This window comes from Erpetoichthys calabaricus, chromosome 11 (genome assembly GCF_900747795.2).
Source record: "Erpetoichthys calabaricus chromosome 11, fErpCal1.3, whole genome shotgun sequence".
NCBI classification, from domain to species: Eukaryota; Metazoa; Chordata; class Cladistia; order Polypteriformes; family Polypteridae; genus Erpetoichthys; species Erpetoichthys calabaricus.
In genome coordinates this window covers 129,183,425-129,211,416 of record NC_041404.2, presented here as the reverse complement: position 1 = coordinate 129,211,416, position 27,992 = coordinate 129,183,425, and the positions used below count along the sequence as shown (strand labels likewise).

Sequence of the window (27,992 nt, the reverse complement as noted above, 5' to 3'; positions counted from 1 at the left end):
ATATATATATATATATATACAGTGCATCCGGAAAGTATTCACAGCGCATCACTTTTTCCACATTTTGTTACGTTATAGCCTTATTCCAAAATGGATTAAATTCATTTTTTTCCTCAGAATTCTACACACAACACCCCATAATGACAACGTGGAAAAAGTTTACTTGAGATTTTTGCAAATTTATTAAAAATAAAAAAAATGAGAAATCACATGTACATAAGTATTCACAGCCTTTGCCGTGAAGCTCGAAATTGAACTCAGGTGCATCCTGTTTCCCCTGATCATCCTTGAGATGTTTCTGCAGCTTAATTGGAGTCCACCTGTGGTAAATTCAATTGATTGGACATGATTTGGAAAGGCACACACCTGTCTATATAAGGTCCCACAGTTGACAGTTCATGTCAGAGCACAAACCAAGCACGAAGTCAAAGGTATTGTCTGTAGACCTTCGAGACAGGATTGTCTCAAGGCACAAATCTGGGGAAGGTTACAGAAAAATTTCTGCTGCTTTGAAGGTCCCAATAAGCACAGTGGCCTCCATCATCCGTAAGTGGAAGAAGTTCGAAACCACCAGGACTCTTCCTAGAGCTGGCCGGCCATCTAAACTGAGCGATCAGGGGAGAAGGGCCTTAGTCAGGGAGGTGACCAAGAACCCGATGGTCACTCTGTCAGAGCTCCAGAGGTCCTCTGTGGAGAGAGGAGAACCTTCCAGAAGGACAACCATCTTTGCAGTAATCCACCAATCAGGCCTGTATGGTAGAGTGGCCAGACAGAAGCCACTCCTTAGTAAAAGGCACATGGCAGCCTGCCTGGAGTTTGCCAAAAGGCACCTGAAGGACTCTGAGACCATGAGAAATAAAATTCTCTGGTCTGATGAGACAAAGATTGAACTCTTTGGTGTGAATGCCAGGCGTCACGTTTGGAGTAAACCAGGCACTGCTCATCACCAGGCCAATACCATCCCTACAATGAAGCATGGTGGTGGCAGCATCATGCTGTGGGGATGTTTTTCAGCAGCAGGAACTGGGAGACTAGTCAGGATAAAGGGAAAGATGACTGCAGCAATGTACAGAGACATCTTGGATGAAAACCTGCTCCAGAGCGCTCTTGACCTCAGACTGGGGCGACGGTTCATCTTTCAGTAGGACAACGACCGTAAGCACACAGCCAAGATATCAAAGGAGTGACTTCAGGACAACTCTGTGAATGTCCTTGAGTGGCCCAGCCAGAGCCAAGACATGAATCCGTTTGAACATCTCTGGAGAGATCTTAAAATGGCTGTGCACCAACGCTTTCCATCCAACCTGATGGAGCTTGAGAGGTGCTGCAAAGAGGAATGGGCGAAACTGGCCAAGGATAGGTGTGCCAAGCTTGTGGCATCATATACAAAAAGATTTGAGGCTGTAATTGCTGCCAAAGGTGCATCGACAAAGTATTGAGCAAAGGCTGTGAATACTTATGTACATGGGATTTCTCAGTTTTTTTATTTTTAATAAATTTGCAAAAACCTCAAGTAAACTTTTTTCACGTTGTCAATTTGGGATGTTGTGTGCAGAATTCTGAGGAAAAAAATGAATTTAATCCATTTTGGAATAAGGCTGTAACATAACAAAATGTGGAAAAAGTGATGCGCTGTGAATACTTTCCAGATGCACTGTATATATATATATATATATATATATATATATATATATATATATATATATATAGTATGCAAAACAACATCTGCATAAGACATAGGGACTTTGGAATGAAGTGCTGAGGACAAATGAAGCTAAAATCAAACTCTTTTGTCACAAGCACAAACATTTCCTTGGAGAAAAAAATGAGCAGCATTTGAAAAAAGTATACCTTGCCAACTATTTAAATCTATTATGTTTTGGGGTTGTGTGAAAGCTAGTGGCACATCAAACATTGCTCAAGTATAAGGAAGAATGTATTTCATTAAATGTTGACAAATTCATCCAGAAGAATGTTACAAAATCAATAAGGAAACTGCAGTTGAAAAGAGATGGTTTCTACAGCAAGATAAAAAACCAAAACAAGCTTCAGAATCTACTAACGTAACTCAAAAAAAAAGGTGAAGATTTTGTATTGGCCAAAATTGAACATCATTGAGTATCTGTGGGTAGTTCTTAAATATACTATGTGCACAAGACAACCCAAGGTTATCTCATAGCTGGAAGTGATCTGCAAGGAACAATGAGAAAGAAATTCCAAACAAGAATTCAAAGGGCGGCACGGTGGCGCAGTGGGTAGCGCTGCTGCCCTCGCAGTTAGGAGACCTGGGTTCACTTCCCGGGTCCTCCCTGCGTGGAGTTTGCATGTTCTCCCCGTGTCTGCGTGGGTTTCCTCCCACAGTCCAAAGACATGTAGGTTAGGTGGATTGGCGATTCTAAATTGGCCCCAGTGTGTGCTTGGTGTGTGTGTGTGTATGTCCTGCGGTGGGTTGGCACCCTGCCCAGGATTGGTTCCTGCCTTGTGCCCTGTGTTGGCTGGGATTGGCTCCAGCAGACCCCCGTGACCCTGTGTTCGGATTCAGCGGGTTATGTCACTTTTACTCTTTTATTATTATTTTCTTTTTAACATTTTTAATTCATCAAATAAATTGTAACTTTCATTATCATTTTCGTAAAATACCATTGTTTTAGTTTGTATTTTGTGCTTCCTATTTTTTACTTTTTTAAGTTATTGACTCTAGTATCTAGACTAGCTTAAAAAGTCGGATTCGTAGGTTGACTGTAACTTTGCACAGAAGGGTATCTTTTTTTTGTTTATGTTTTTTATTAATTTTTTGTGCATATAACCCTTTTTATTATGATTCATGTATATGACCCTTTCATTAGATTTTTCCAACAATATAATTGTAGAAAATAAACCTCTTAATTATTTTATATGGAAAAGTAATCTTCATTATATAAGGAAATCCATCCAAAAATAAAGTGGAATGAATGTTTTAGATCTTTACAGTGCAAATATAACATTTAAAATAAACAGATTAAGATGGATGATGCGTGGTAATTTGGAATCTCATTCTAAAACTAGTGTTTCAAAATATTGGCAATTTAGATTTTTTCTTAAGATATACCTTCACATAAACAAACTCCCAATCAGATGTTCTAACTTTCACAAGCAGGATTTGTTGTCACAAATGTTAATTTACAAACATAACGTTTCATCCTTGTTAAGTATTACATTTGGGACAACATTGATAATAAACATAAAAACAACAGTTTATTTTTACACCCACAGTTTAATTATGATATTTGGTTGTTCAATCAGTTATTAAATATGCAGAGCAGGTTGTCTTACATAGAAATTTTAAATAAATTTCAAATTCCTGCCTCCTATGTCCCACTTTCCACCATTGTTAGTACCATTCCTGTCAAGGTGATCACTTTTATCAAGACACTCAGATTTGTTATTGTGTACCCTCACTCTTAATTTGAATTATTTATATATAGAAAACATTACATTTTTTGACAGAAAATGTAACACTCAATAAGGAAATGGTGTAACCATTGTATAATGCCTTCATTTATTTCCTTTTGTATTGCAAAACTTGATATTACTGACTAGAAAACTGGTTGGACAACCCCAAATTAATGATGTCTGACAAATAAGGTCAAATAAGTCACTTACAGAACTGTACAAACAATGACCTAGTTAAGCTAACTCTGGCCAAATGTAACAACAATCAAGACAACCTTTGTATATTTTGTGCTAATGAAAAAGAAACTTACATTTTTGCTACCTGTATTTATATCCAATCTCTATAGGTGGAAAATAAAATGTATATGTCTGGAACTCATAAGATTAATATTAACTTTAAAGATCTTCACCATGTTATTTGAGGAACAACTCATCTGGAGGATTGGTAGACCTGATTCATTTGATATTGTTGAGTGACAGGTTTCATATACCCAGAACTAAATGGGTAAACCGTCCTCCACTGTTTATTACATTTAAATTTGAATTTCAGTGGTGTTTAAATTCATTAAGTAACATGAAAAACAATAAGGCGATGAGGACAACTGAACTATGTAAAAAAAAAAAAAAAAAGTAAGTTGATGTATCCTTAATATCTGTTTGCTGATGCGAGTGTATTGTACATTTGCTTACGACTGCAATTTTTTGAGTATCTTCTTCTTTCGGCTACTCCCGTTAGATACAGTAAATAATAAAAATGAAACAACAGAAAAAGAAAAAAACCTGTAGGGCGACTGTCGATTACCGATAGCTCTGATATTACGTCACCGGATGGCGCCCTATAGAAAGCATCGCTTGTTCGACCGGGCGGTAAAGTTAGCATGCAATCCGAAATTAATATGCTGGTTAGTGATTCTCATACTTTGTCATGAAAAGCAAAACATTCCAACGTTGTAATCCTTTACACTCATTTATTCTTTAGGACAGAAGTGCTTGCTGATTCCCGTTTCAGCGTCCATATTTCTCCAAATTTCCCATCATAGATGGGCAGTGACAGATCCTTCTGGACGCTTCGTGCGGCACATGACCTCATGACGTCAGTGGCGGACGACGCCCGGAAGCGCGTCAAGACGGGAGGAGAAAAGGAAAAGCTGCTTCAAAAGCTGATGACTCGAGGTTTGAATGATTTAGCAATTTAAACGCTACTTTTTCATAGCAGTCATTGTATCTGGCGTGGCAAAATCGACATCCTTGTTTTAAACAAGATATCTGGAAACGAGTATATTTGATAGTCTGGGTAAGTACGATCTTTGGTTTATTGTCTGATATAGCTGTTTAAGGTGTGTGTGTATTTGCGTAAGAAAGCCTTAACGCGATTTCGTAAGTCTGCTGTGGGACAACAGTGAAGTCTAATGTAAGTGAACAACCAGTTGTAAATTATAGTTCTTACACTGTCCTTAACTGGACTACTGAAGATTGTTTATTTACGGCACTATACAAATTAGTTCGTTGACTTCTCCCTTTTAGAAAAATAACTCGCATATGATCACCATAGTGCTATTTAAGTCACGGCGGGATGGTTTTGGATTTGTTGATGGACAAAACATTCAGCTTTGTGTTTCACGCTGCTGTTTTCATCTATCAAGTTTGCTAAATCAGTTAATCTGTGCTCTTTTCGAAGGTGATCGCACACTTTGATAATCATCCTTTCTTTTTGGGTACCACAACAAATTACTTAACGTATCAGTGTGAACACTAGCCAGATCATTGCGATTCATTTTCCAATATAGCGTTATTAAGTATATACTTTCTTGAAAACTAGTCGTTTTCGCTTTAGATCACGCAGTGAACTGGGGTTACAGTTTCCACATTTACTGTACTTTAATCCTTAATGTTAAAACTGAATTTTGACTCCGTTTGACACTGTTCGTCTTCTCCTACCTGTTTTTAATATTCTTTAAACGGTAAGTAAAAGATCTCAAGTGCAGTGTTGTTACAGGTAAATGTCAGCATGGTAAACATGACAAAGCTTTACCTAACACCTGGCCAGACAGTAGCAGTGATTCAGCAAAAATGTGTTGACCACAAAAAAACAGGAAAAGACTACTGTTAGAAATGCTGATGACAACGATTAGATAGATTAAAACTGATGAAAGTATTTGTATTAACTACGTTAGTCAACTTACTATAATTTTAGAATTGTTTGGCATGTTATGCAATATGGACTGTTCTCTTTATTTCAGTATGTGTATTTTTTTTTTTTCTTTCAAGTCAAGATACTAAAATGGATAAAAAAAAGTTTTATTGGACTTTTTAGAACATTAGAACAATCAAGACGAGAACAGGCAATTCGCCAGTCCTGTCCACTTAATTTTTCTAAAAAAAAAATATAAACATCACAACTGAAAATCAAAGTGAAAAATTTAAATCATAGGCTGATCTAACTTGCATGAATTTAATTACAGTAACTGCTAATGTAACTAAGTAGTGTGTATGCCCCAAAATGTCTGGGCATGCTCCTGATGAGATGGTGGATGGTGTCCTGGGTGATCAGTTCCCAGACTTTGATCGGGGAATCGGAGAGCTCCTGGACTGTCTGAGGCGCTACTTGGCAGTATCCGATGAACCAATACATAACATCCTAGAGGTTCTCGATTGCCATCAGGTCTGAGCAACATACAGGCCAGTCAATGGCATCATTACCTTCGTTTTCCAGGCATTGTCCTGCACCAGGTGGAACCCAGGGCCCACTGCATCAGTGTAAGATCTGACAATGGCTCTGAGGTACCTAACAGCAGTGAAGGTACCATTGTGTGGCACATGGAGGTCTGTACGACCCTCCAAGGATATGTCTCCCTAGATCATCACTGCCAAACCGGTCATGCTATATGATATTGCAGGCTGCATAACATTCAACATGGTGTTTCCAGAGTCTTTTACACCTGTCCCAGGTGCTCAGTGTGAATCTGCTCTCCTATGTGAAGAGAATGAGGTGCCAGTGGTGGAGCTGCCAATTGTGGTATTCTTTGGCAAATGCCAATCAAGCTGTATAGTGATTGGCTGTGAGCACAAATCCACTTGAGGATGTCGGGCCCTCATGTCACCCTCTTGGACTCTGTTTCTGACAGTTTGTTCAGAAACATGCTCACCAGTAACCAGCTGTAGGTCATTTTGTAGGGCTGTGGCAGTGCTCCTCCTGTTCTTCCTTGCATAAAGAAGCAGATATTGGCCCTGCTGCTTGGGTTGATGCCCTTCTGTGTCCCTGTTCAGTGGACCTTGTGTAATACTCTGTGTAGAAATCACACTAAAACATGATGTATGGACAAAACTGGAAATGTGCGTACACACAAAAAAAAATTCAGATTCATAAAACTGTGCATATGCCAAGTTCCATGCACTTCCCCTTTATAAATCCCAATGAATGGGAAATTTAACACACTTGCACAGGCCTATGGCCCCACTCCGACTCACATATTTCAATATGCAAATCAATATAAATAGCCCCTTCCGTTCAGTGTTTTGTTAAAAGATGATGGCAAAAGCAGATGGGGGGGAAAAAAGAATTTCAGTGAATGCGAAGTGGAGGCATGGAAAAACATGCTATTTGTTTTCTTAAATAGTGGTATAAGCAACTAAAGGAAAGTGATGGATTGATACAGTATGACAGAGACAGTCAAAAGTTCAAGTTCAGAAAGTTGCACAGTGCACAAAAAAAAAAAAATGTTCAGATATCAATGTCGACATGAAAAGGCCCACCATTTGTTTATTCTGTTTCAGACAATATTACAAAAGCTGACCGCCCATGCCGAGTATGTGAATCCACACAGTAATGGTGCTGCTGTGCCTAGCTCATCTTTGGGCACTGGCTGCACACACACCTCTGCCTTGGAAACCACTGGGTGACCATCTGGCTATGTGCTGACGAACACTGTCCTGGAGTCACAAAATGCAATAGTAGATACTATAAGAAATGTGGCCAATTAAATAAGGAATGTAATGACTATATTATGTGATATTGACCACAAATGGTGTAAGCTGGTTAAAAAATAAATGCTGCATCTGATTACCTATTTTTATATTCTGCTAATTACATTCAAATGATATAACGCTGTTCGATTTGGCTAATCATTTGGTAGGTCAGGGTAAGGTTTGTCATACTGCATTTCTTCATGTACGGGCAAGCCATTATTGTGTGCCACATTATGAAGCACACTACATGCTTGTACAATACGACACACTTTCTGTGTACTATAGAGCAGCACATTAATAGAGTGGAAATGCTTTCTATTTATATAAAAAAATTCATTCTCTGAAGGCGCCTTTATAGTGTAGCGTTGGTACCAAGCGCCACAACAAATAGATTTTCTGCTCTTTGAGGTGACTCGCAGTCCTTTAAAGGACAGCTTGCTTATTGCCACATTAGTTGGAAAAAGCACCAGCGACTGTGTGGAGTTGCCATCTTTATAGGCTCTCCTGCTATAGTTAATGCATTGCCAGCTCATACTTTTGGTGATTCATCCCTGGCTGATGTAACTTGTCCAGTGCTGTTGCAACAGCAATGTGCTTGCTGCTGACCACTTTGATTATATTTGGAAAACTGGACATTGCTGCAAATTGTGTTTTGATGTTTCTCAGTTCAACCACAGTGTAAGGAAATCTTATATATCTGAACGACAAGCGGATAATACCATCCTATACAGCTGGCAAGGCGTGACTCAGTGATGATTGTGAAATACCAGATTGGTCAGCAAGATCACATTGCAAAGCTCCTGTGATTAAAAATCCGAGGGTGGACAGAATTTGCAAAGGAGCAGGTAGAGCTCAATTCCTCAAAGACTGCATTTGTAAAGCCAGCACCAGTTCAGCACACAGCTTCAAGAGGATAGCTCTTGGATATTGAAATCGACTTAGAAACCAGTCGTCATCATCTATAAATATGCGTTTTCTTCTAATTCTTCTATTTGCATTGTAACACTAAAGCAGATATGGTAGTTGGAATAGTTTGGCCATTTCATGCACCATTATGTTCCTACAAAATCTTTATAATCAAGTGAATTAAATTTGTAAATGATATGCAGTTAATTTCTGTGTATTTGATAAAGCCTGTTTTATGGATGTGAATATGAAAAAGAAGGGAAATGACATAGAAACTATAGCTTTGCTTTGACACTAGGTGCCGCTTGTTTGCAAATGACATTGAAACTATAGCATTGCTTTGACACTAGGTGCCGCCTGTTTGCAAAACTGAGCAGAAAAGTGCGTATGTATGGTGCGAGGCTGCTGTGAAAATGTGCATGGCTTTTTGCCAAGTTTAGTTTTTCTACATCTCGAAGTAAGCATGGACGTTGCATACACAACATTTTTGTGTATATGCACCGTTTATACGTGAGTCTGTAATAACTCCTCCATGCTCTTGAGATTTTACTGGGAGACATCGCAACCTTAAACATGGGAAAGGTGCTATATAAATTAAATGTATTATTATTATTAATTTCAACGGCATTTATGTATGTATGTGCCATCCTGGAGGTGTTGGACTACCTATGCAACCTGAATTGGCCGCAAGTGTCACCTCATGCTACCAGTAGTGACAAGGACACTAGCAAAACCCAAAACTAGGGAAGAATTAAGCAGGAAGGATAAGGAAAGAGTTTGTGGAAGCCACTGGCAAAACCATTCCCCTTTTGGGGGTTGTCTTGCTGTCGTTATTGCACATTTATACTTCTATTACGGGTTAGGAAACAAGGGGAAAGGGGGAGCTTGCAATCTCCATCCTTTTGTAAACTTGGCCAGAATTCAACCAGTGGTTATGGGTGCTGGGCTTACAGTGCCCTTACCTATGCTGCACACATTTTTATCTTTAATAAAAAAAAATACAGTAATATTATTAAAATGTGTATGGAATCTGATCACCCCAAACCACCACAAGAGGGAAGGAAAAAAAACCTTATGACTAGGTTAATTTATTCACATATCTTGAATTGCAAAACAGGTCAGAAAAAGGGACGAAGTTTTCTGGAAACTCTCACATGTAAATGTGGAAAAATCAAATTAAACAGGAATGCAATCCATACTATTTTGAGGAGGTAGGTTTAGTCTAGGAAATCTTTTGTTGTTTTCATGCACGACCTCACAGAACCTTACCTTCAAAGGCACTATTGCAGTAAACTCAACAGGGTCTTTTACTGGTAAAGTGTAAAAAAATAAATAAAGACCATGACTTGTTTGTAAATTAATGTATTTTCATAACAAGAAACGAGGATTCCTTGTGGTCTCCACACATTTTAAACAACAAAAAAGTAAGATATTTAAAAAATCTCTGAAATAGATAGTAGCCTTTATAATGTTTCAGACCATTTGTCCATTACAAATTTTAACACTTGAAAGTAGAGGACAAAATTTAAACTGCACATGAAATGTGACAAATGCATTACACATTGTTGTTTAACACTAGAATTACCAGAGCCTACGAAAAAAACTCGTAGATCCGGCCCACCTTAAATCACTTCTTAAAACCTTTCTCACCTCTCCGCCAGCGTCTTTTGTCATCTAAATATACTGATAAAGACAAGCTGCCAGCAGCCGGCTATTCCATCCCCCCAACGACTTAGAACGTAAACAGGCTTTTCCCAGCTAATGCCTTGATTGATTATCTGGGAGTGAAGTGAAGTTTTAGAGTAGAAATAATAAGATTGTTATTTGGAACACATGCATTTCATATGTGTTGCATTTCTACAGTAATCTGTGTAAACACATTGTTAAAACAGAAACGGTTTACAATATTCTAGTAGCAAATGACAAAATGTAGGCATAAACTATATAATGTATGAAGCCTGAAGTCCAAATATCAAAGAAACACTTTCACAAAAGGCACAAAAAAAAGCCACCGCCAAAAAAACCCGTCTTAGTGTGAGACATTGATATGAATTAACTATTGCTGCTTCCGTGGCGTAACAGTATCAGTCGCTGACTGGGAATCAGAAGGTCATGAGTTCGATCCTGCACAACTCCCATTTGAGAAAGTGTTCTTATTTTCACTATTTTAGAATAAAATGATACATTTGATTTCAGTCTGTAACAGCCGGTGTAATTTATGATATTTGTAAAGGTTAGCTTTAATTTTTTTAAATTCACTTTTCATTGTCTCAGTCGCGTTCAGGATCCATCCCTACCGCCCCCCACCTGACACTGCTGTTTTTACATAAAGACGCGCTATAGTTCTGCAGTGTATCACGATACATATGACCGCGTGTTTTTTTCCCCCAGTATTGCCAGTCCCCACGTGTTGCTGTATGCTGTTTCTTTTGTACTCCAGGACATGCAGAGGAAAGCATAGTAAAGAGCAGTCACTTCAGCGCTATATGCAATCATCAGACACTCCCCATCTGATGCTGTTTTCACATAAAGACGCGCTAAAGCCCTGCAGTGTACTTGTGACTGCATTGTCGTACCAATGCTTGCGAACTGAAGTGTCTGCATGCACTTTTCGTGGCATTATACGTGTATTTTTTGAGCATGCCCATGTAGCTCAAACACAGGAACATATGTTGATGTAAAAGTATAACAAAACAAGTGCACTTTTATTCAAGACTACTAGCAAAATACCCGCGCTTCGCAGCGGAGAAGTAGTGTGTTAAAGAGGTTATGAAAAAAAAAGGAAACATTTTAAAAATAACGTAACATGATTGTCAATGTAATTGTGTTGTCATTGTTATGAGTGTTGCTGTGTTTTATATATATAAAATACACACACACACACATATAAACATATATATACATATACACATATATATACATATCTACATATATATATATATATATATATATATATATATATATATATATATATATATATATATATATATATATATATACACATCCACATATCAACATATATATATACACATACAGTGGTGTGAAAAACTATTTGCCCCCTTCCTGATTTCTTATTCTTTTGCATGTTTGTCACACAAAATGTTTCTGATCATCAAACACATTTAACCATTAGTCAAATATAACACAAGTAAACACAAAATGCAGTTTGTAAATGGTGGTTTTTATTATTTAGGGAGAAAAAAAAATCCAAACCTACATGGCCCTGTGTGAAAAAGTAATTGCCCCCCGAACCTAATAACTGGTTGGGCCACCCTTAGCAGCAATAACTGCAATCAAGCGTTTGCGATAACTTGCAATGAGTCTTTTACAGCGCTCTGGAGGAATTTTGGCCCACTCATCTTTGCAAAATTGTTGTAATTCAGCTTTATTTGAGGGTTTTCTAGCATGAACCACCTTTTTAAGGTCATGCCATAGCATTTCAATTGGATTCAGGTCAGGACTTTGACTAGGCCACTCCAAAGTCTTCATTTTGTTTTTCTTCAGCCATTCAGAGGTGGATTTGCTGGTGTGTTTTGGGTCATTGTCCTGTTGCAGCACCCAAGATTGCTTCAGCTTGAGTTGACGAACAGATGGCCGGACATTCTCCTTCAGGATTTTTTGGTAGACAGTAGAATTCATGGTTCCATCTATCACAGCAAGCCTTCCAGGTCCTGAAGCAGCAAAACAACCCCAGACCATCACACTACCACCACCATATTTTACTGTTGGTATGATGTTCTTTTTCTGAAATTCTGTGTTCCTTTTACGCCAGATGTAACGGGACATTTGCCTTCCAAAAAGTTAAACTTTTGACTCATCAGTCCACAAGGTATTTTCCCAAAAGTCTTGGCAATCATTGAGATGTTTCTTAGCAAAATTGAGACGAGCCCTAATGTTCTTTTTGCTTAACAGTGGTTTGCGTCTTGGAAATCTGCCATGCAGGCCGTTTTTGCCCAGTCTCTTTCTTATGGTGGAGTCGTGAACACTGACCTTAATTGAGGCAAGTGAGGCCTGCAGTTCTTTAGACGTTGTCCTGGGGTCTTTTGTGACCTCTCGGATGAGTCGTCTCTGCGCTCTTGGGGTAATTTTGGTCGGCCGGCCACTCCTGGGAAGGTTCACCACTGTTCCATGTTTTTGCCATTTGTGGATAATGGCTCTCACTGTGGTTCGCTGGAGTCCCAAAGCTTTAGAAATGGCTTTATAACCTTTACCAGACTGATAGATCTCAATTACTTCTGTTCTCATTTGTTCCTGAATTTCTTTGGATCTTGGCATGATGTCTAGCTTTTGAGGTGCTTTTGGTCCACTTCTCTGTGTCAGGCAGCTCCTATTTAAGTGATTTCTTGATTGAAACAGGTGTGGCAGTAATCAGGCCTGGGGGTGGCTACGGAAATTGAACTCAGGTGTGATACACCACAGTTAGGTTATTTTTTAACAAGGGGGCAATTACTTTTTCACACAGGTCCATGTAGGTTTGGATTTTTTTTCTCCCTAAATAATAAAAACCATCATTTAAAAACTGCATTTTGTGTTTACTTGTGTTATATTTGACTAATGGTTAAATGTGTTTGATGATCAGAAACATTTTGTGTGACAAACATGCAAAAGAATAAGAAATCAGGAAGGGGGCAAATAGTTTTTCACACCACTGTATATACACACACACACGCTTTATGGGTGATGATTGTTTTACTCTTTTTATCTTTATTTTATTTTATTGTAGAATCCACTCCTATCTGCGCACAGCAGGGCAGCCGTGGGCGGATGCGTATGGTGTATTCACTCCATGTTATCGTGCATTGCGCTGTCAGTGGTATTTTGATAAAAGAATTTGAACAACATATAAGAAGCGTATAAATTATTAAACAGTAAAACATTAACATTTAAGAAGTAAAGTTACATTAAGTACTACTGCAGTGCCTTCGGGTATACCTCATTTTTTGTTTGCCCATTACATGCTTAAATGTATACATTTTTTGGTGCACCTACCGGAGAACACGCGACATATAACCGAGCGTGGGAGAAGCATGGATTTTAAACACGCGTTGAGTTCATCTGCTGGTCTCCATCGTGGAATAACTGGTAATGTTTGACTAAAATCTACAGCGAGTAAAACGACATTACCTCCTATTTTTTTTTTTACGATCTCTGAGATCTTGCTTTTTTCGGTTCAAGGCTTCATAAGCTCTTTTATGTTGTATGGTGTACTTATCCCAAACCATCATCTTTGAATGTTGCAAGACTTTCGCCTTGTATGTAGATCGGGGTAATTATATTCATTGCATTCCTAGTCTGAATCACAATGTGATTGTATGGGTGGTTACCTGGCACTGTAGGGTTGCCACCCGTCCTTTAAAATACGGAATCGTGCCGCGTTTGAGAATGAAATTGCGCGTCCCGTTTTGAATCAATACTGGACGGGATTTATCCCGTATTTTTTTTATCATTTTTTTTTTAAAGCAGCGTCTCATGCAAATCATCCCACACGCATTTTATGAAGATGCCTCCTTTCCTACTTTTGATTGGGTAATACTTGATGTCATCGTTAGTTTGATTGGTGTTTTTAACTGTCCAGTGAGGAGGGCGTGTCTTTTAAGTAGAGTCTGCAAAGTGTTGGCACTGAGATGTGGCGTCAGCGCCATAGTTGAAGCCCCTAACGTTGCGGTCAGCAAGTCGGCTAACATCCGCCATGTGCCGTCTTTCAGTTGCGAGAAGCAGATCATAGAATGGTTGAAACTGTTGCCCCTAACGTTGCGCCACGGCGTGTGGTTTGTTTATACCTCGTGTCTTCTCATTAAACTTTTATCTCGCGAATATGTTATTGCAATCCGCAGCGGGAGCGTTTCTATAAACTTAATTTAAACTTACGTTTTACACCGTGCTTTGTTTCCCTTATGAACATGCTTGTATGCTTAACTCGCTCCGTTCTCAATTGTTTAATTAATTTTTTGCTCTTCGCTGTTTGCGGGTCTTTCCTCCATTTCCCCCTACTTCGTTCTTTTATCTCGCGAATATGTTATTGCAATCCTTAACGGGAGCGTTTCAATAAACTCATTGAAAATAGTTTTGCATTTACCTTTTTTAGTAAAAGGCGAGTTTTTAAGCCTGAGAAATCACCCCGTAAATGCACACGTTTAATTGGACATGTGTTAATATGTATGGTTACACAGTATTAAAAGACAGTGAACAACGTCAGTTACCTTTGTTCCCGCGTTTGATAAAAGGTGAGCTTTTAAGCCTGAGAAATCACCCCGTAAATGCACACGTTTAATTGCACATGTGTTAATATGTATGCTTACACAGTATTAAAAGACAGTCAAAAATTAACGTCATTTACCTTCGTTCCCGCGTGCGACTCGTGCTGTAAATGTCTTCCTTGTTTTTAGTTCACGTGATTACGTAGGAGGCGTGATGACGCAATACGTGACTCCGCCTCCTCCATTACAGTGTATGGACAAAAAATATGTTCCAGTTATGACCATTACGCTTTGAATTTCGAAATGAAACCTGCCTAACTTTTGTAAGTAAGCTGTAAGGAATGAGCCTGCCAAATTTCAGCCTTCCACCTACACGGGAAGTTGGAGAATTAGTGATGAGTGAGTCAGTCAGTCAGTGAGTGAGTGAGTCAGTCAGTCAGTCAGTGAGGGCTTTGCCTTTTATTATTATAGATAACCGAAGAAAACAGAAAGCAAGTTACAGTAGGTGGAATGCTAAGAACTGCTGATTTCCATTCTGTGCTATATAACTGTTAACATTTGAATCTGATGATTGCATATAGCGCTGTCTGATTTAGTGTGTGCAAGAACATGCAGGTGGCCAGTTGCTGAGTGCTACAACGCACATTTTAAAAAAAGAAAGAGACAAATATAGGTGACGTTTTGAAGAAATCATTTTATGACGCGAATAGTACCAATCAGAAAACATCGTCGAAGTAATGCAATATTATTTGAAAATGAACAGCGTCAGGTTGGGTGTGAAGTTATACTGGCGCTGTTTGAGTCAGATCAGAAGCTGAATAAGCTGAAAAAGCTCCTGTTCTGACTCTTAAGTAAAAAAGCATGAATTAATCAACAGAAATAACTGCGATTGACATTTTAAAGTTAACGATTTACAGTGCACACCAATTTATAAATTCAATGTCCGTTTGAGGAAAAAAAAACACTTTCTTCCAAGCTGGGAATCGAACTCGCGTCTCTGTGGCAAAGGCAGTGGTGCTCCAAGTCAGCAAACCGTCCTTATAACTTATTTTTTCAAGATCCATAACACACAGACAGACAGAGCACTGCGTAATACAGACACAGACAGGCAGAGATATACAAATAAACAGGGAAGGCACATGTACTGAAAGAAAAAAAAAAATCAACATGTGCGTTGTTTCTGCAGCACTGAATGAGCTCACCTGCTCTAACATCACCCCTCCCCCGATCTGACTCTCTAAGTAACAGCGCCGCAGAAACAACTCACATGTTGATTTTTTTTTTCTTTCAGTACATGTGCCTTCCCTGTTTGTTTGTATATCTCTGCCTGTCTGTCTCTGTATTACGCAGTGCTCTGTCTGTCTGTGTGTTATGGATCTTGAAAAAAATAAGTTATAAGGACAGTTGTTCATGTTAATTGCAGTCTCAATTGTTAAAAAAATATTTTAAAAGGAGCATCCCACATGAAAATATAACGATCTCATTAACTGACAGTGCATACCAATTTACAAATTTTATGTCCGTTTGAGGTTAAAAAGAAAAAAAAGAAGTAACACTGTATCCCCAGCGGGGAATTGAACTCATGTTTGTAAGGCAGAGAAAAGCTACTCAGTCTGAGAGGCAAATCTTAGCGCGCTACGCCACGGAAACTGTTATATGGTGTGTGAAGCTTTTGTGGAAGTGTTTATTTGATCTTAGGAACTCGGGCTTTACACATTCTATAGTTTATGCCTACATTTTGTAACATTTATTACTAAAATATGAAAAAGTTTGTTTTAGCAATGTGTTTACACAGATTACTGTAGAAATGGAACACGCATGAAATGCATGTATTCCAAATAGCGATCTATTATTTCTATTCTAAAACTCCAGCAGTTCAGTCACTCCCAGGTAATCAAACAAGGCATGAGCTGGGAAAACTTAGTGAACGTTCTGCGACGGTGCGGGATGGAATAGCCGGCTGCTCGCTGCTCCTCTTAATCGGCACATTTAGAAGACAAAAGAGAGGTGAGAACGGTTTTAAGGTGGGCCGGATCTACGAGTTTTTTCGTAGACTCTGGTAATTCTAGTGTTAAACACATACTGCTAAGTTAATTTCTATTTGAATTATGTTGGTGTGTGTGTGTTCTGGCTTCTTTTGTCCTGGGTTGATTCGTACCTTGTATCCAAGGTTAGCAAAAAGGGCAGTGCTCCATTGTGCTCAATTGACCAAGTTCTGAAAATTTATAAACATAATTTTGTACTTGCAGGCTGTAAACAAGGTTATCATATAATGAAAAGGTCTATTGAAATGGAAAATATTGATGCAGATTGAGTTTCCTCATTTCAGCTATAAATTACATTCAGTACTGTATTTTAATTTTTTCCCTTGTTTCTATATTCATTTCTCTCTACTGTATAAGAGGTTATGTAACATTAATGCTTAAAGTAAATGGTGTTAGGAGGTTTGTGTGTGTTATTTTTTCTTGTAATTGCAGAATAGAAGTTCTTAGTGCTCATGTTGATGCAGCAGGTTTTCTCAATAAGCTTCTAAATAAGTCTATTTTTATATGTAATAGATTATATTGTAAGGTAAATTGTGTTCTGGTTATTTATTCTGAAATCACCTTGTTTTCAGGTGTTTGCACATCTGTGTTAGGAAAGCTGTTTCAACATGGAATTTCCAGATCTGGGAAAGCACTGCTCTGAAAAGACATGCAGACGTTTGGGTGAGTTGTTTTAGGTTACTGATGCTACGATTGCTTACTCTTGAATTTTTAATTGCTATACATATGCAGTTGTATTCACATTTTTTCTGTTGTGTCCTTCAGATTTTCTTCCAATGAAGTGTGATGCCTGTGAAGAGATTTTCTGTAAAGATCACATTATCTATGTGCATCACAGTTGTTCTTCTGCATATAAAAAGGTTAGCAATCTTGATGCAAATCACATAAGATTGTCATGTTTTAAAGTTAATGTTAAGTTTAGTTGTTCCTATTGTTTATGTTTTGAATTAAACTGAATTATGAATTACATTAACTTTCCTAGGATATCCAGGTCCCTGTGTGCCCGCTCTGTAACACTCCAGTTCCTATTAAAAGAGGGGAGATGCCAGATATAAAGGTGGGAGAGCACATTGATAGAGACTGCAGGTCAGATCCCGCTCAAAGGAAAAGAAAGGTGTGCTTCTTCAGTTACTACAGTTTAATATTTATTTGGCTAGTTTAGAAAATAATCTTATTCGAGTTTCTTTTTGCTTTTCTTGTTGTCTCTCCTGTAGATTTTTGTTAATAAATGTTCCAAAGTGGGTTGTAAGCAAAAAGAAATGATTAAAGTGACCTGTTCTCAGTGCCACATGAACTTCTGCTTGAAACACAGACATCCTAATGACCATGATTGCAAAACAGATGGTTATCCCCTTTCTAAGGCAGGGTAAGCTTTCTGGTTCATTATGATTTTCAACTATTGTCGTGCGAGTATGTATATTATTTTATCACTAGGTATCGAGAGTTTTCTTTAAATTGCCTAGCTTCAAAAATCAAGAGGGGAAAGGGCAGTAATTTGAAGCAATATTTGAGGCTGGTATTTCATTCATTAATTTCTTAGATTTCATTAATGTTAAACAAGAAAAATGCATTGAACACAGTTTAATTCTGAGTACCAACATAATTTATTTGTTAACCATCAGTGGGGCTTGATCTTGATCACAGTCCATCAGTCTTGACTGTGCATCTTCTCAGGGGTTCCCTTTGCTTGATTTTCTTGTGAGCCTTTTTTTTTCTTTTACTTAAGCATCATTCTTATGTGCTTGAATGTGAGTGAAAGGTTGATTTATGTTTCATGCAGGCATCTTGGGTGCTAATTAAATGCCAAGATCAAAAATTACTATCATGTCAGCTGTGCCATATTGTTAGATAATGTTCATGGCTAAAAATAATATAGTGTTAGACATCTCTAAATGGCATCCTTTTGTGTTTTTTTTGTAAACATTGAACGCATTTTCATAATAAACATTGACACTACTCTGTCAGCTTCACTTCTCATCTCTTTGTGTAATGCTTCAATAAAATTATAATGTTCATTTGCAGCCTGCAAGCAGTAGCTGATGTACTGTGAACTTTTTTTTTTTTTTTGCAGACTTGATGCCTTGTTTAGCCCAGAACAGCAGTAGTTAGATGCCATACAAAGCATTGCTGTCTGAGATTAGATGTCTGTGGCCTTTTGCATCTCTCTAATATCTGTCAGATTCTCTAGCTGACAGAGATTACTTAAAATGCATCTTAGCAGTGCAAGAATTTTCAGCATGAAGTATATCAAGAACAGCTGTGGAAAAACATTATTGAGAAAAGAAAAATAGCAAATACTCCCATGTTAATCTTTTTCACGCTAAACTATGCTAACCTATGTAGAGTGAAGTAATGCTAGGATTAAAAAGGTCAAACACGGATTTCTAGGACCAGGTAACATTTATCCAACAGCACTGAGTGCAATTGAATATTGTATTGTGGAATTATTGTAGGAAATAACAACATAATCTAGGATAAAAATGTTGCCGCTATGCTGAAAATATGTTTTTTACTTTTCTAAACTTGTGAGTTCTTGTTCTTGCTTCTACTCTGTTCAATGCTTGTATGGACTGGGTGTTGGGCAAGGTCGTGGGGTCCAGCGGCTGTGGGGCATCTGTTGGTGAAGAAAGGTTCACGGATCTTGACTTTGCTGACGATGCTGTGATCTTCGCGGAGGCAATGGAGGCTCTGATCGGGGCGCTCAAGAGACTGAGAAAGGAGTCTTGAGTGTTTGGGCTTGCGAGTGTCCTGGATAAAAACAAAGATCCAGGCCTTTAATGACCTCTTGGGTTTGAGGGTGATCCGTCTCGTAAGATCCTCATTGTTGGAGACCCGAGTGGCTGCACCAGACCAAGGGGTCACCCACGTAACACCTGGCCGAGGCAGATAGAGGGTCATTTCTGGAGAGTGGGACTGGACCGCGTGTCTGCCTGGGGGGTTGCAAACCTGGATCCTGAGTTGTTTCGTTGTGTAGTGGGTGCGGCAACACACTGTACCCGTGTATGCTCCCCAACTTGATTTGACTTGTTAGGTGACTAAAAGCATCGTCAATGTTCTTCTATAATACGGTACCGTGGCTGTTCGTTTGTCTGTCCAGGATTTTAAATCACCTGTAGCTTTCAAAGCGTTTCACCTATTGACTTGAAATTTGGTACACATATACTACGTGACGTCTACTATCCACTTTTGGGGTGATGATTTTATTACTCTTTTTATTTTTATTTAATTTTATTGTAGAATCAAATCTCGGCAGCGCGCAGCATTTGAATTCACCTTATACACTCTGTTCCCTTAAACCCTGCCAGCTGTAATTTTGATTATTCTCTCAAAAAATCCATTTCAAAAGATTTTTTTGAAATTTAAGATAGATAACATGCAACTAACAACACAGTTTCACTGACTGTCAACAAATCACTAATGGACAGCTAATACTTAATACTTTTTCAAAATTGTTTGACAGTTTTTCTGTTTTAACCACTATGTTTAATATCAGTGTTGGTCTAATCATTTATTAAATATATTTAATAGTAAATTTGCAATTTTATTTTATGAGGTAATTTACATTTTTTCACACTGCTATAGAAGCCTTTTATTGGTTTTATATAGTATTATCTAGAAAATATTTGAGAAAGGAGCTTAGTAGATTTGGCACTTATGTGTTCATTTGGAGTGTAATCGCTGAGACTTTACTAATGGTACATAAGGGAGTCTTGCAACTCCTTATGCGCGATAAGTGATGTAGTTGTTATTCTTCACCTCAGTAAAGTTGAATACTGTTTTAATGATATGGATGTTTTTTAGAAATGCTGCTTTAATGAGATCCCAAGGAGCAAACTCAACATCTGCTACAGCTTCATCTAGTAAACCATTCTCTAGGTCCGTTCCAAATGGCTTGAGTGGGAATGCAAGTTCACAACAAAGCAGGTAAAAGTTTTGTTTTTATTAAAATAAAGATATATATATATATATAATTTCAAAGTTAGCTCATTCATATTCTTTAGAAAAAGAAGGAAAGTGTTCCTAAAATAACTGTAGGAGGTTGTTTTCTCCCAGACTGTTTTGTTTTTTGTTAGTTTTATATTTAAGGTGTTACTACCTACAGTTTATTCTCCTTTTAAGTAGCTCAAAACTGTGAACTAAACTGTGAATTAAATCATATAGCCTGTAAACTTGGGTCACTGCCAACTAGCATTTTGTGTGAATAATGATGCAACATCTCTATAACCAAGCGGTTCTAATATCTATTAATATTTAACACTGGTTGTTTTTAGCACTCACCGAACGAATGTGTCTAGGGTGTCCGCACCACCACAACAAAGAGTAATCCCTCCGTCAACCTCTATGCAGGCTGGATTGGTAAGTAAATATTTCTGATACTTGCAGTTTGGTAAATATGGTAGTTTGGATAATCATACTTCAAAAGTTTTATTTAAAGGTTAAAATATATAAATTAAGTTCAGGAAACAGTTTTAAGATTTGATTGTACCCTTGGCGTGCCTTCTGTTTATTTAAGACATGTAAAATAGAACTGAAAATCTTATAAAGACCTTTAAGTATTTTGACACTCTTGATATCCTTCTGCTGTGAAACATTCTGACCTATCATTGTTTACACATGTCTTAAACAACTATTATAGATAATTTCTGTATTATCAGTGTATGATATGTATTATTTATATATTTATTATATTACATATCTATTAACTATATTTATGTATCTAGATTACAAATACCATACATTGCATCAATGTTGATATTGCTTACTTACAAGTCAATATTGCTGTTACTTCTTTGTCTTGTCTTTACACAATGTCTTGTCTTGTTTGTGTTTTTAGTTTTAATTCTATTTTTAATTTATTATTTGCACTTCATGTTGTTACACTGTGGACCCTGAGCTTTGCAATTTCGTCTGTATACTTGTATATGGTTGAGATGACAATAAAGTTCGCTTTGGCTATGACTTGACTTTGACGATGTGCATATGTGGATCTTTCGGTTCTCCTTCCCTCCTTCCACATCCAATAGGAAAGTGTGTATGTTTGATTTATTGGCATGCCTCATTTGGGCTGGTATGACTGAATGATCTGCGAAAGATTGACATCTAATCCATGTGTGTTTTGTATCGGTGAAACTACACAGTAGTGTATGGCAATGTTAGTAAAATTTCTAATTATCTTACGATTATCTAATTATGTTAGAAATTTTAGGAAAATAGGGGAAGCTGTTTAAATTGTCTCAGTGTGGTTAAAACCCATATAAAATTCAATTTGCCGAAACATCTTGCTGTGTGGTGACAATGCAGCAACAAATAACCTCCAATTTCTTTCTTCTTCCAAGTATAAAGTTTAAGCAGATGATAGTGTATGGAGCTTTATATTGTGTGTGTTGCTTGTTAAGAGATGGATTAGTGGTATAAAGCAATGTAGATAGTAGTGAAGTAACCTAAAGAGTGTGATTTACAAAGCCTTTCTTTGTAGTGTTGCCAAGCTTAATTAAAATAAATAAATAAAAATAAAGAAGGGAAAAAAACAACCCATGAAAAGCTGGTGAAAAGTGTCACAGTAGCTGCCTGATACTTACATCAGCCTGCAAGTAACCATCCATTGATTTCAGGTTACTTTTGACACAATCCAAAGTGTGAATATATTATAGCAGCTGTATTGCTGTGATGTCATGCATTCTAAAATGAGATTTGTGCACTATAAAATAATTGCCTGTTCATTTATAGAAAACTCATTGATAGTGCAAGAGTAAAAACGATGCCTTGAATGCCACTTTTTTGGTTCCTATCTCACTGCCTATGGTTTTTGTTTTACTTTGTTTTTTTACCTAGAATTACAAAATATGACTATACTGTCCAAAAATTTAGCCCCAAATATGTGATTGATTTGTGCACATGAACAACATATACTTTGTATCTAGAGGAATGTATTACACAAGGCAAGAAACAAGTTCATTTTAATTTATGTAGGAAAAGTGGCTGCACAGGGACTAAGGATTTACTATATTTGGTCAGCAATGTAAGACTATATTGCAATACTATATGCAAACACTGTTAAATTATGCTTTTATTCAAATACTAGCTTTACTACTTCTCTAAGACAGGTTGAAATCTCAGTAATCAATTAGACATCCGTGTATTCAGTGTTAATGTTTGTAGTGCACTATATATTGGAATGTGTTTTTAATGTATGTAGTACTAAAATGCATTCATTCCAACAGAAGGAGTATCACAAACATTTAGTACTACTTTTATAAACTCCATGCCGAATGTCATATAACAAAGACATAGCAACTGGACGGACATACACAGATACTGGTCATTTTATTAAGGTGGAAGAGTCATTTATTTTACAGTATAAATTGTCCATTTATTTTCAGAACCTGTTTAATTAGTTCAGGGATGCAGACATGTAGTGGCTTTTGAGGTAACATTAGAGGCAAAGCCTGTCTCACAGGATACATTTATGTGCGCACACAAACACACCCTTAGGCAGGAATGTTTTGTGGTGTAGTTCATAAACTGAAGGTGATGCATCTCATAATATCTGTAAAGCAGAAGAAAAGCAAACAAGTTAATCTAATGATTTCACTTTAATAATCTTATATATCATTCTTGCCAAAGGTTACTGTATAAACTATTACTGAAATGGTATAATTGCTTGTAAAAGGAGGTACAACTGCAGTTCCTTCATACGCTTGGGTGACTTAACCAGACGTAATTAAACAAAAACAAAAAAAAAAATCTATGAGGTTTTTTGCTTTCCTTGGAGTGGGGGAGAGGTTGAATCAATAGTTGAATTCAACAGAGAGAGAGAACCTGGAGGAAAGTAAATGTCCTTTCACAAATGCAGTTTAGGTTTAGACATTCCCAGCATAGGTTTTTCCAAAACGTATGAAAAATAATTAAAGTGGCGTTTGTGTGTGTGTTTTTTTTTTTTCTTCTTACTCCATATTTTACATGTGACCTAGGGCTGTCAGTATCTTAGCTAAACTTCCCTGACCCTGAACCAACTCATAGTGTTAATTAATGAGAAATAATGTTTATTATATTTTTGCAGTCCAACGTTTTGAATATTTCACCAAAGTACACTATTGTGTGGGGGGGAAAAAAAAAATTTCTCCTGATCCTAAGCATACTGTACTTGACGTTTGCGTGCTAGTGGCTTTCTTTTACAAAAAGTTGTACTGCTTATTATGTGAAAAGAAGGAAAAGTTTAAATTATACCACTTTTGAAAGATAAACATACTTGTCATAAAGCAGTGCAGCTGAATTTACTATTTTAAATTGCTCACATTCATATTTACACATGACGTAAGATTTATTGCAGTTAGTTCACTGGCTGTTTTGTTGAGACCCCTCCCCTACACAGAACATGGAGAATAAATTATTTTACGTAGCATGATCAGTCATAAGTAGATTGGAAACACCAGCACATTTCATAAAATAAGGTTAACTCAGGTTTTGCTTTGTGTTTTACATTGTACTTCTAATATAAATTGTTAAATTTGCCAGACCTTGACTTTTTCTTCTGTGCTCTCAAGCCAGATATCGGTCCTTATTAACTGTAATAGCTGTATTTTTTTTTCTCTGTACAGACTGAAGAACAGGCTTTGCAAAGAGCTTTACAAATGTCTTTGGCAGAAACTTCAAGACAGCAACAGTCCCCGAGGTATAATTTTCTGGTTTGTTTGTTATTTAGCACCTAATTAATTGTAACCAAATACACAGTTCCTTGCATTCCCAAAAAGTATTACATATTAAAAATTTGGGGTAAAACATACTTTTACTGTTTGAAATATGAGTCCACATGTAACTATAGTGACATTTTTAAACTTGGATTGAGTCTAACTAGTTGATGAAATTAATTGAAATTGAATGCACATGAGTTGATTTTTTTTTTTCTTTTTGCAGCATATGATTAAAGAAAATTTTGAAACATTTTAAATACATTAAAGCATTTTGGAAAGAATAAATCAATTCATGTTAACTAAACTAAGAGTTTATTATGAAGTTGCCTAATTACTAAAAATAAAATCTCAGTTTCTCATTGTAAGCGCTTTTGGGTTACCCTGAACAAAATAACAGTCATGCACAAACTAAAAAATCCTTAACAGTAACCATATATATATCTCCCCAAAATTCCCAAATCTTAAAACAACTTTTACTGCAGCTTATAATATCGGTGACATAATTAAAAATGCACTGTGTAATACAAAGTGAATTATAAGACCTATAATGGATATGCTGCATTCATAGTTCAGAGACATGATTATACTGTATTTACATTTCACCTGATATTGCATATATTGCAAATGTTCTAAATTTGCAGTGGTATTTCATGATTCACAAATGGTCACTTCCCCTTGTTTATATTCATTACCACAATATTTAGCCACACTAAAAAAAAAAAAGGAATATTCACAAAATGTAAAGGAGGAGTTGTCATACTGTGCTGACCTCCCCAAACAGATAAAGCAGTGAGAGGAGCTGCTGTTCTCCATTTTATTCAGGAAATGGGCTGAAAACACAGCTCAGGGCTCTTATTTGTTTTTGAGACCACGATGTACACATCAATCAACAATGGTCTTCCACTGCTTTATGCAAATGCTTTAGAAATGGTGCATGGTTCATTCCAAGCGAATGATAAAAACATGGGTTTACTAATCAATAGAATTTTTTCTTTAAGTTTGGTTGTTATTTTGCATCATGCTTCTGCTTAGCTCTTCTTAATAGAGTAAAAAATAAGCACATAAATCCTTGTAAGATCTATGGATATTTGTCTGTTCCACATCATCTATGAGCTCCCTGAAGTGCAAATTGGCCAAGTTTCATGTGAGCTGTAAAACTCGCTTTTTTTTTTTTTCTGTCTTCTTTACCTGGCTTTTTCAGCTAGGAATACATTTGGGCTTAAAGGAGTTTACTTGTTTAATTTAAAGTGCTGTAAATGGAAATGTAGCTGTATTGATCTTTCGTATTATAGTAGAGTTTTTATTTCCATAGCTAGTTGTACAGTACCCTTTATTAAAGTTTAATATCCTTAAAGCCGTTGGAGAATATTCACTATACATTTGTTATGTCTGTCTTAATTGCTCAGCCCTCAGGAAGAAGAAGACTTGGCTTTGGCTCAAGCATTGGCTGCTAGCGAGGAAGAATATTTACGGCGGCAGCAGCAGCAGCAGAGACAACAGGTATCCAGAAAAGTTACCAGTCAATAGCATGATAAAGGATTTTGAAGTAGGTACTTCCTCTGCATTGAAAAACGTTTTATCTTTTTTTGGTTGTAAGTACTGCTGAATGGCAGAGATTTACAAAAATTGATCTATAATATTGGTACAGAATTGAAAGAAAATATGCAGTTAAGGGTTTGGTTTCTGATGAATAAAATGACTGTATTGTAGTTTTACTACATATTCAGTTAGTACCTTTCTGTAACTTAGTATACACATATAAGGAGATTAGAGACTTCAGGCCAATAAAAGCCATATCAACGCTTTACATTTTCCTTCCTTAGGACCAGGTCCCAAGCTTGCTTACTTATTACATATTTACCATATGCCATTTAACAAAACAAAAATTAAACATTTACTGTTTTTGTTTTAAGAATACATTGAACTCAGAAGAGCAAAATTCACTTTATTGATAGACTGAAATCTATAAATGACTAATCAGGCAAAAAATAGAAGCAGAGAGAAACGCTATGTGTATTATTGATAGTCATTTGTGGCATCCATCTACCTAACTGTAAAGGAAACGACTCGTTGATTTTTTGTGTTGCTTCTAATAAAGCTAATAATAAGGCCTTTCAAACTGGTGGTCGTAGTACTAATTATACAATTAAGTAAAACAGCAGTTTTTTTATTTTTTTTAAATGGGTAGATCAGTTTTTTTTCCCCTATCTTATGCCTTTACCAAAATTATTTAAATTTTATAATATCTAGATTAACACCTGTTACAGAAATACAGTATATAAACAGAGAAATCCCTTGTGGTATCTGTTGGGCCAGGTTAAGTTTCTAACCTAGTGTTACATATACCTTCTTACATACTACAGAGAGACCTGTAGGTGATATTTTTGGAAATTTATTAATAATACCAAATAGCGATCTGACAGGTTCAGCCTTTCTCGTCTCAGCAGTTTAACTTCTGTACAGGCTAAAGTTTCACTGATAAACTTCACATACTTCAAGATTGGCTTTGTACACATTCCCTTTTAAGCTTCTCAAAAAGCAACACAATTCTTGATAGAAATGTTATTTTTAAAGTACTTTCTTTTTTTAACATATTTCATTATTAATCCTATAGATTACTATTCTTAAATGTTTGTTCTTTTTATCAAATTATTTAGATAAATTCACATAATTAGAGGTTTAAACAGTCCATTTTATATTCTTTGCACATGTCAATCATATGCTGATTAATATCACTGTAGTGTTGAGTTTTTATTAGTAAGATCTATATCAAAATAAAAACGCCATATGACCTTATCATTGGGTATACAGCTGGGAACTCTTTATACCTGTAGGTCAAAAACCATATGTAAATAGCCTTTTACATTTTAAATTTGTGTCTTGTATACCAGACCTCATATTTAAAGTAACCTTGCCATGTTCAACCTATTATATTTACTATCTACTGGTGTTAAATCTACTTCAACTAAGCAGTATTTAACAAAATAGTTTGTAATTTGAGGAGACCAAATAAATGCATACCAAATAAAGTATTTAAATTGGTATACTGTATTTTTAGAGCTCCAAATGTACTGATTAGTAGGTGCAGAAATAGAACACATTGTTTCCTGAAATTTTCAGTGGTATAAAGATTATTACAGTACATTTCATTTGTTATATATGATAATGGTCAACATCAAATTGTTTTTTTTTTCTTCCAGAATCAAGATTCAAAACATTCAAATTGCAGTTTGTCATAATGTCTGTTCATTTTGCTACAATGAAACTGCCTTCTTCTAATGAACTACTTTACTCTAATCATGTACATATTCTATATGACCAAATTATACAGTAAGGACTACTTGGATGTTATCTCCTTTAGTTTGCACACTTCTTACAATAAATATGATGAACAAAATTTTTGTATGTTTAAAAAATAAGTATGCACACAAACTTTTTATCATGATTTATGTTATCTAAACTATGTAATAATGGTGGTGAATAAAATATCTATTTATTGAAAATTTTGTGTCCGTTTTTGCAGTATTATCTTAATTCCCATTTTGTTTGTAATTTTCCATTTCAGCAGTTATTTTTTGTGAGTGAGCTTGATGATTATATCCTAGTATATAGTTCTAACAATACTGGGGGTGGGTTCATCTTAATCTATTATGTACATTTGTCCAACCTAGTTTTTACATTTTGCCATTTTAATTAGAGGTGTTTTCCCCTTTCCTCCAGGCAACCCAAAAATGAACTAAGGCAGTTTGGTAATA

General features: G+C 36.6%; 1 protein-coding gene across 1 annotated transcript; it reads left to right on the top strand.

The window, feature by feature from the left end:
- Positions 1-4,547: 4,547 nt before the first annotated feature.
- On the top strand, positions 4,548-27,740 carry zfand2a (zinc finger, AN1-type domain 2A). Its single transcript, XM_028813905.2, has 10 exons — positions 4,548-4,726; positions 17,119-17,209; positions 17,312-17,406; positions 17,529-17,660; positions 17,761-17,912; positions 20,348-20,470; positions 20,818-20,902; positions 24,145-24,218; positions 25,644-25,737; positions 27,438-27,740. The coding sequence occupies exons 2-10, from the start codon at positions 17,155-17,157 to the stop codon at positions 27,474-27,476; spliced, it is 849 nt and encodes a 282-aa protein (XP_028669738.1). The 5' UTR covers positions 4,548-4,726; positions 17,119-17,154; the 3' UTR covers positions 27,477-27,740.
- The last annotated feature ends 252 nt before the right edge of the window (positions 27,741-27,992 follow it).

What these genes read in the sequence shown, in the direction of transcription:
- zfand2a (XM_028813905.2), top strand. Translation starts at nt 17,155, where the DNA reads ATGGAATTTCCAGATCTGGGAAAGCACTGCTCTGAAAAGACATGCAGA. An exon ending in AGACAGCAACAGTCCCCGAG is followed by an intron (nt 24,219 to 25,643) that starts GTATAATTTTCT and finishes TTAATTGCTCAG; the next exon opens with CCCTCAGGAAGAAGAAGACT. An exon ending in AGCAGCAGCAGAGACAACAG is followed by an intron (nt 25,738 to 27,437) that starts GTATCCAGAAAA and finishes TTTTTCTTCCAG; the next exon opens with AATCAAGATTCAAAACATTC.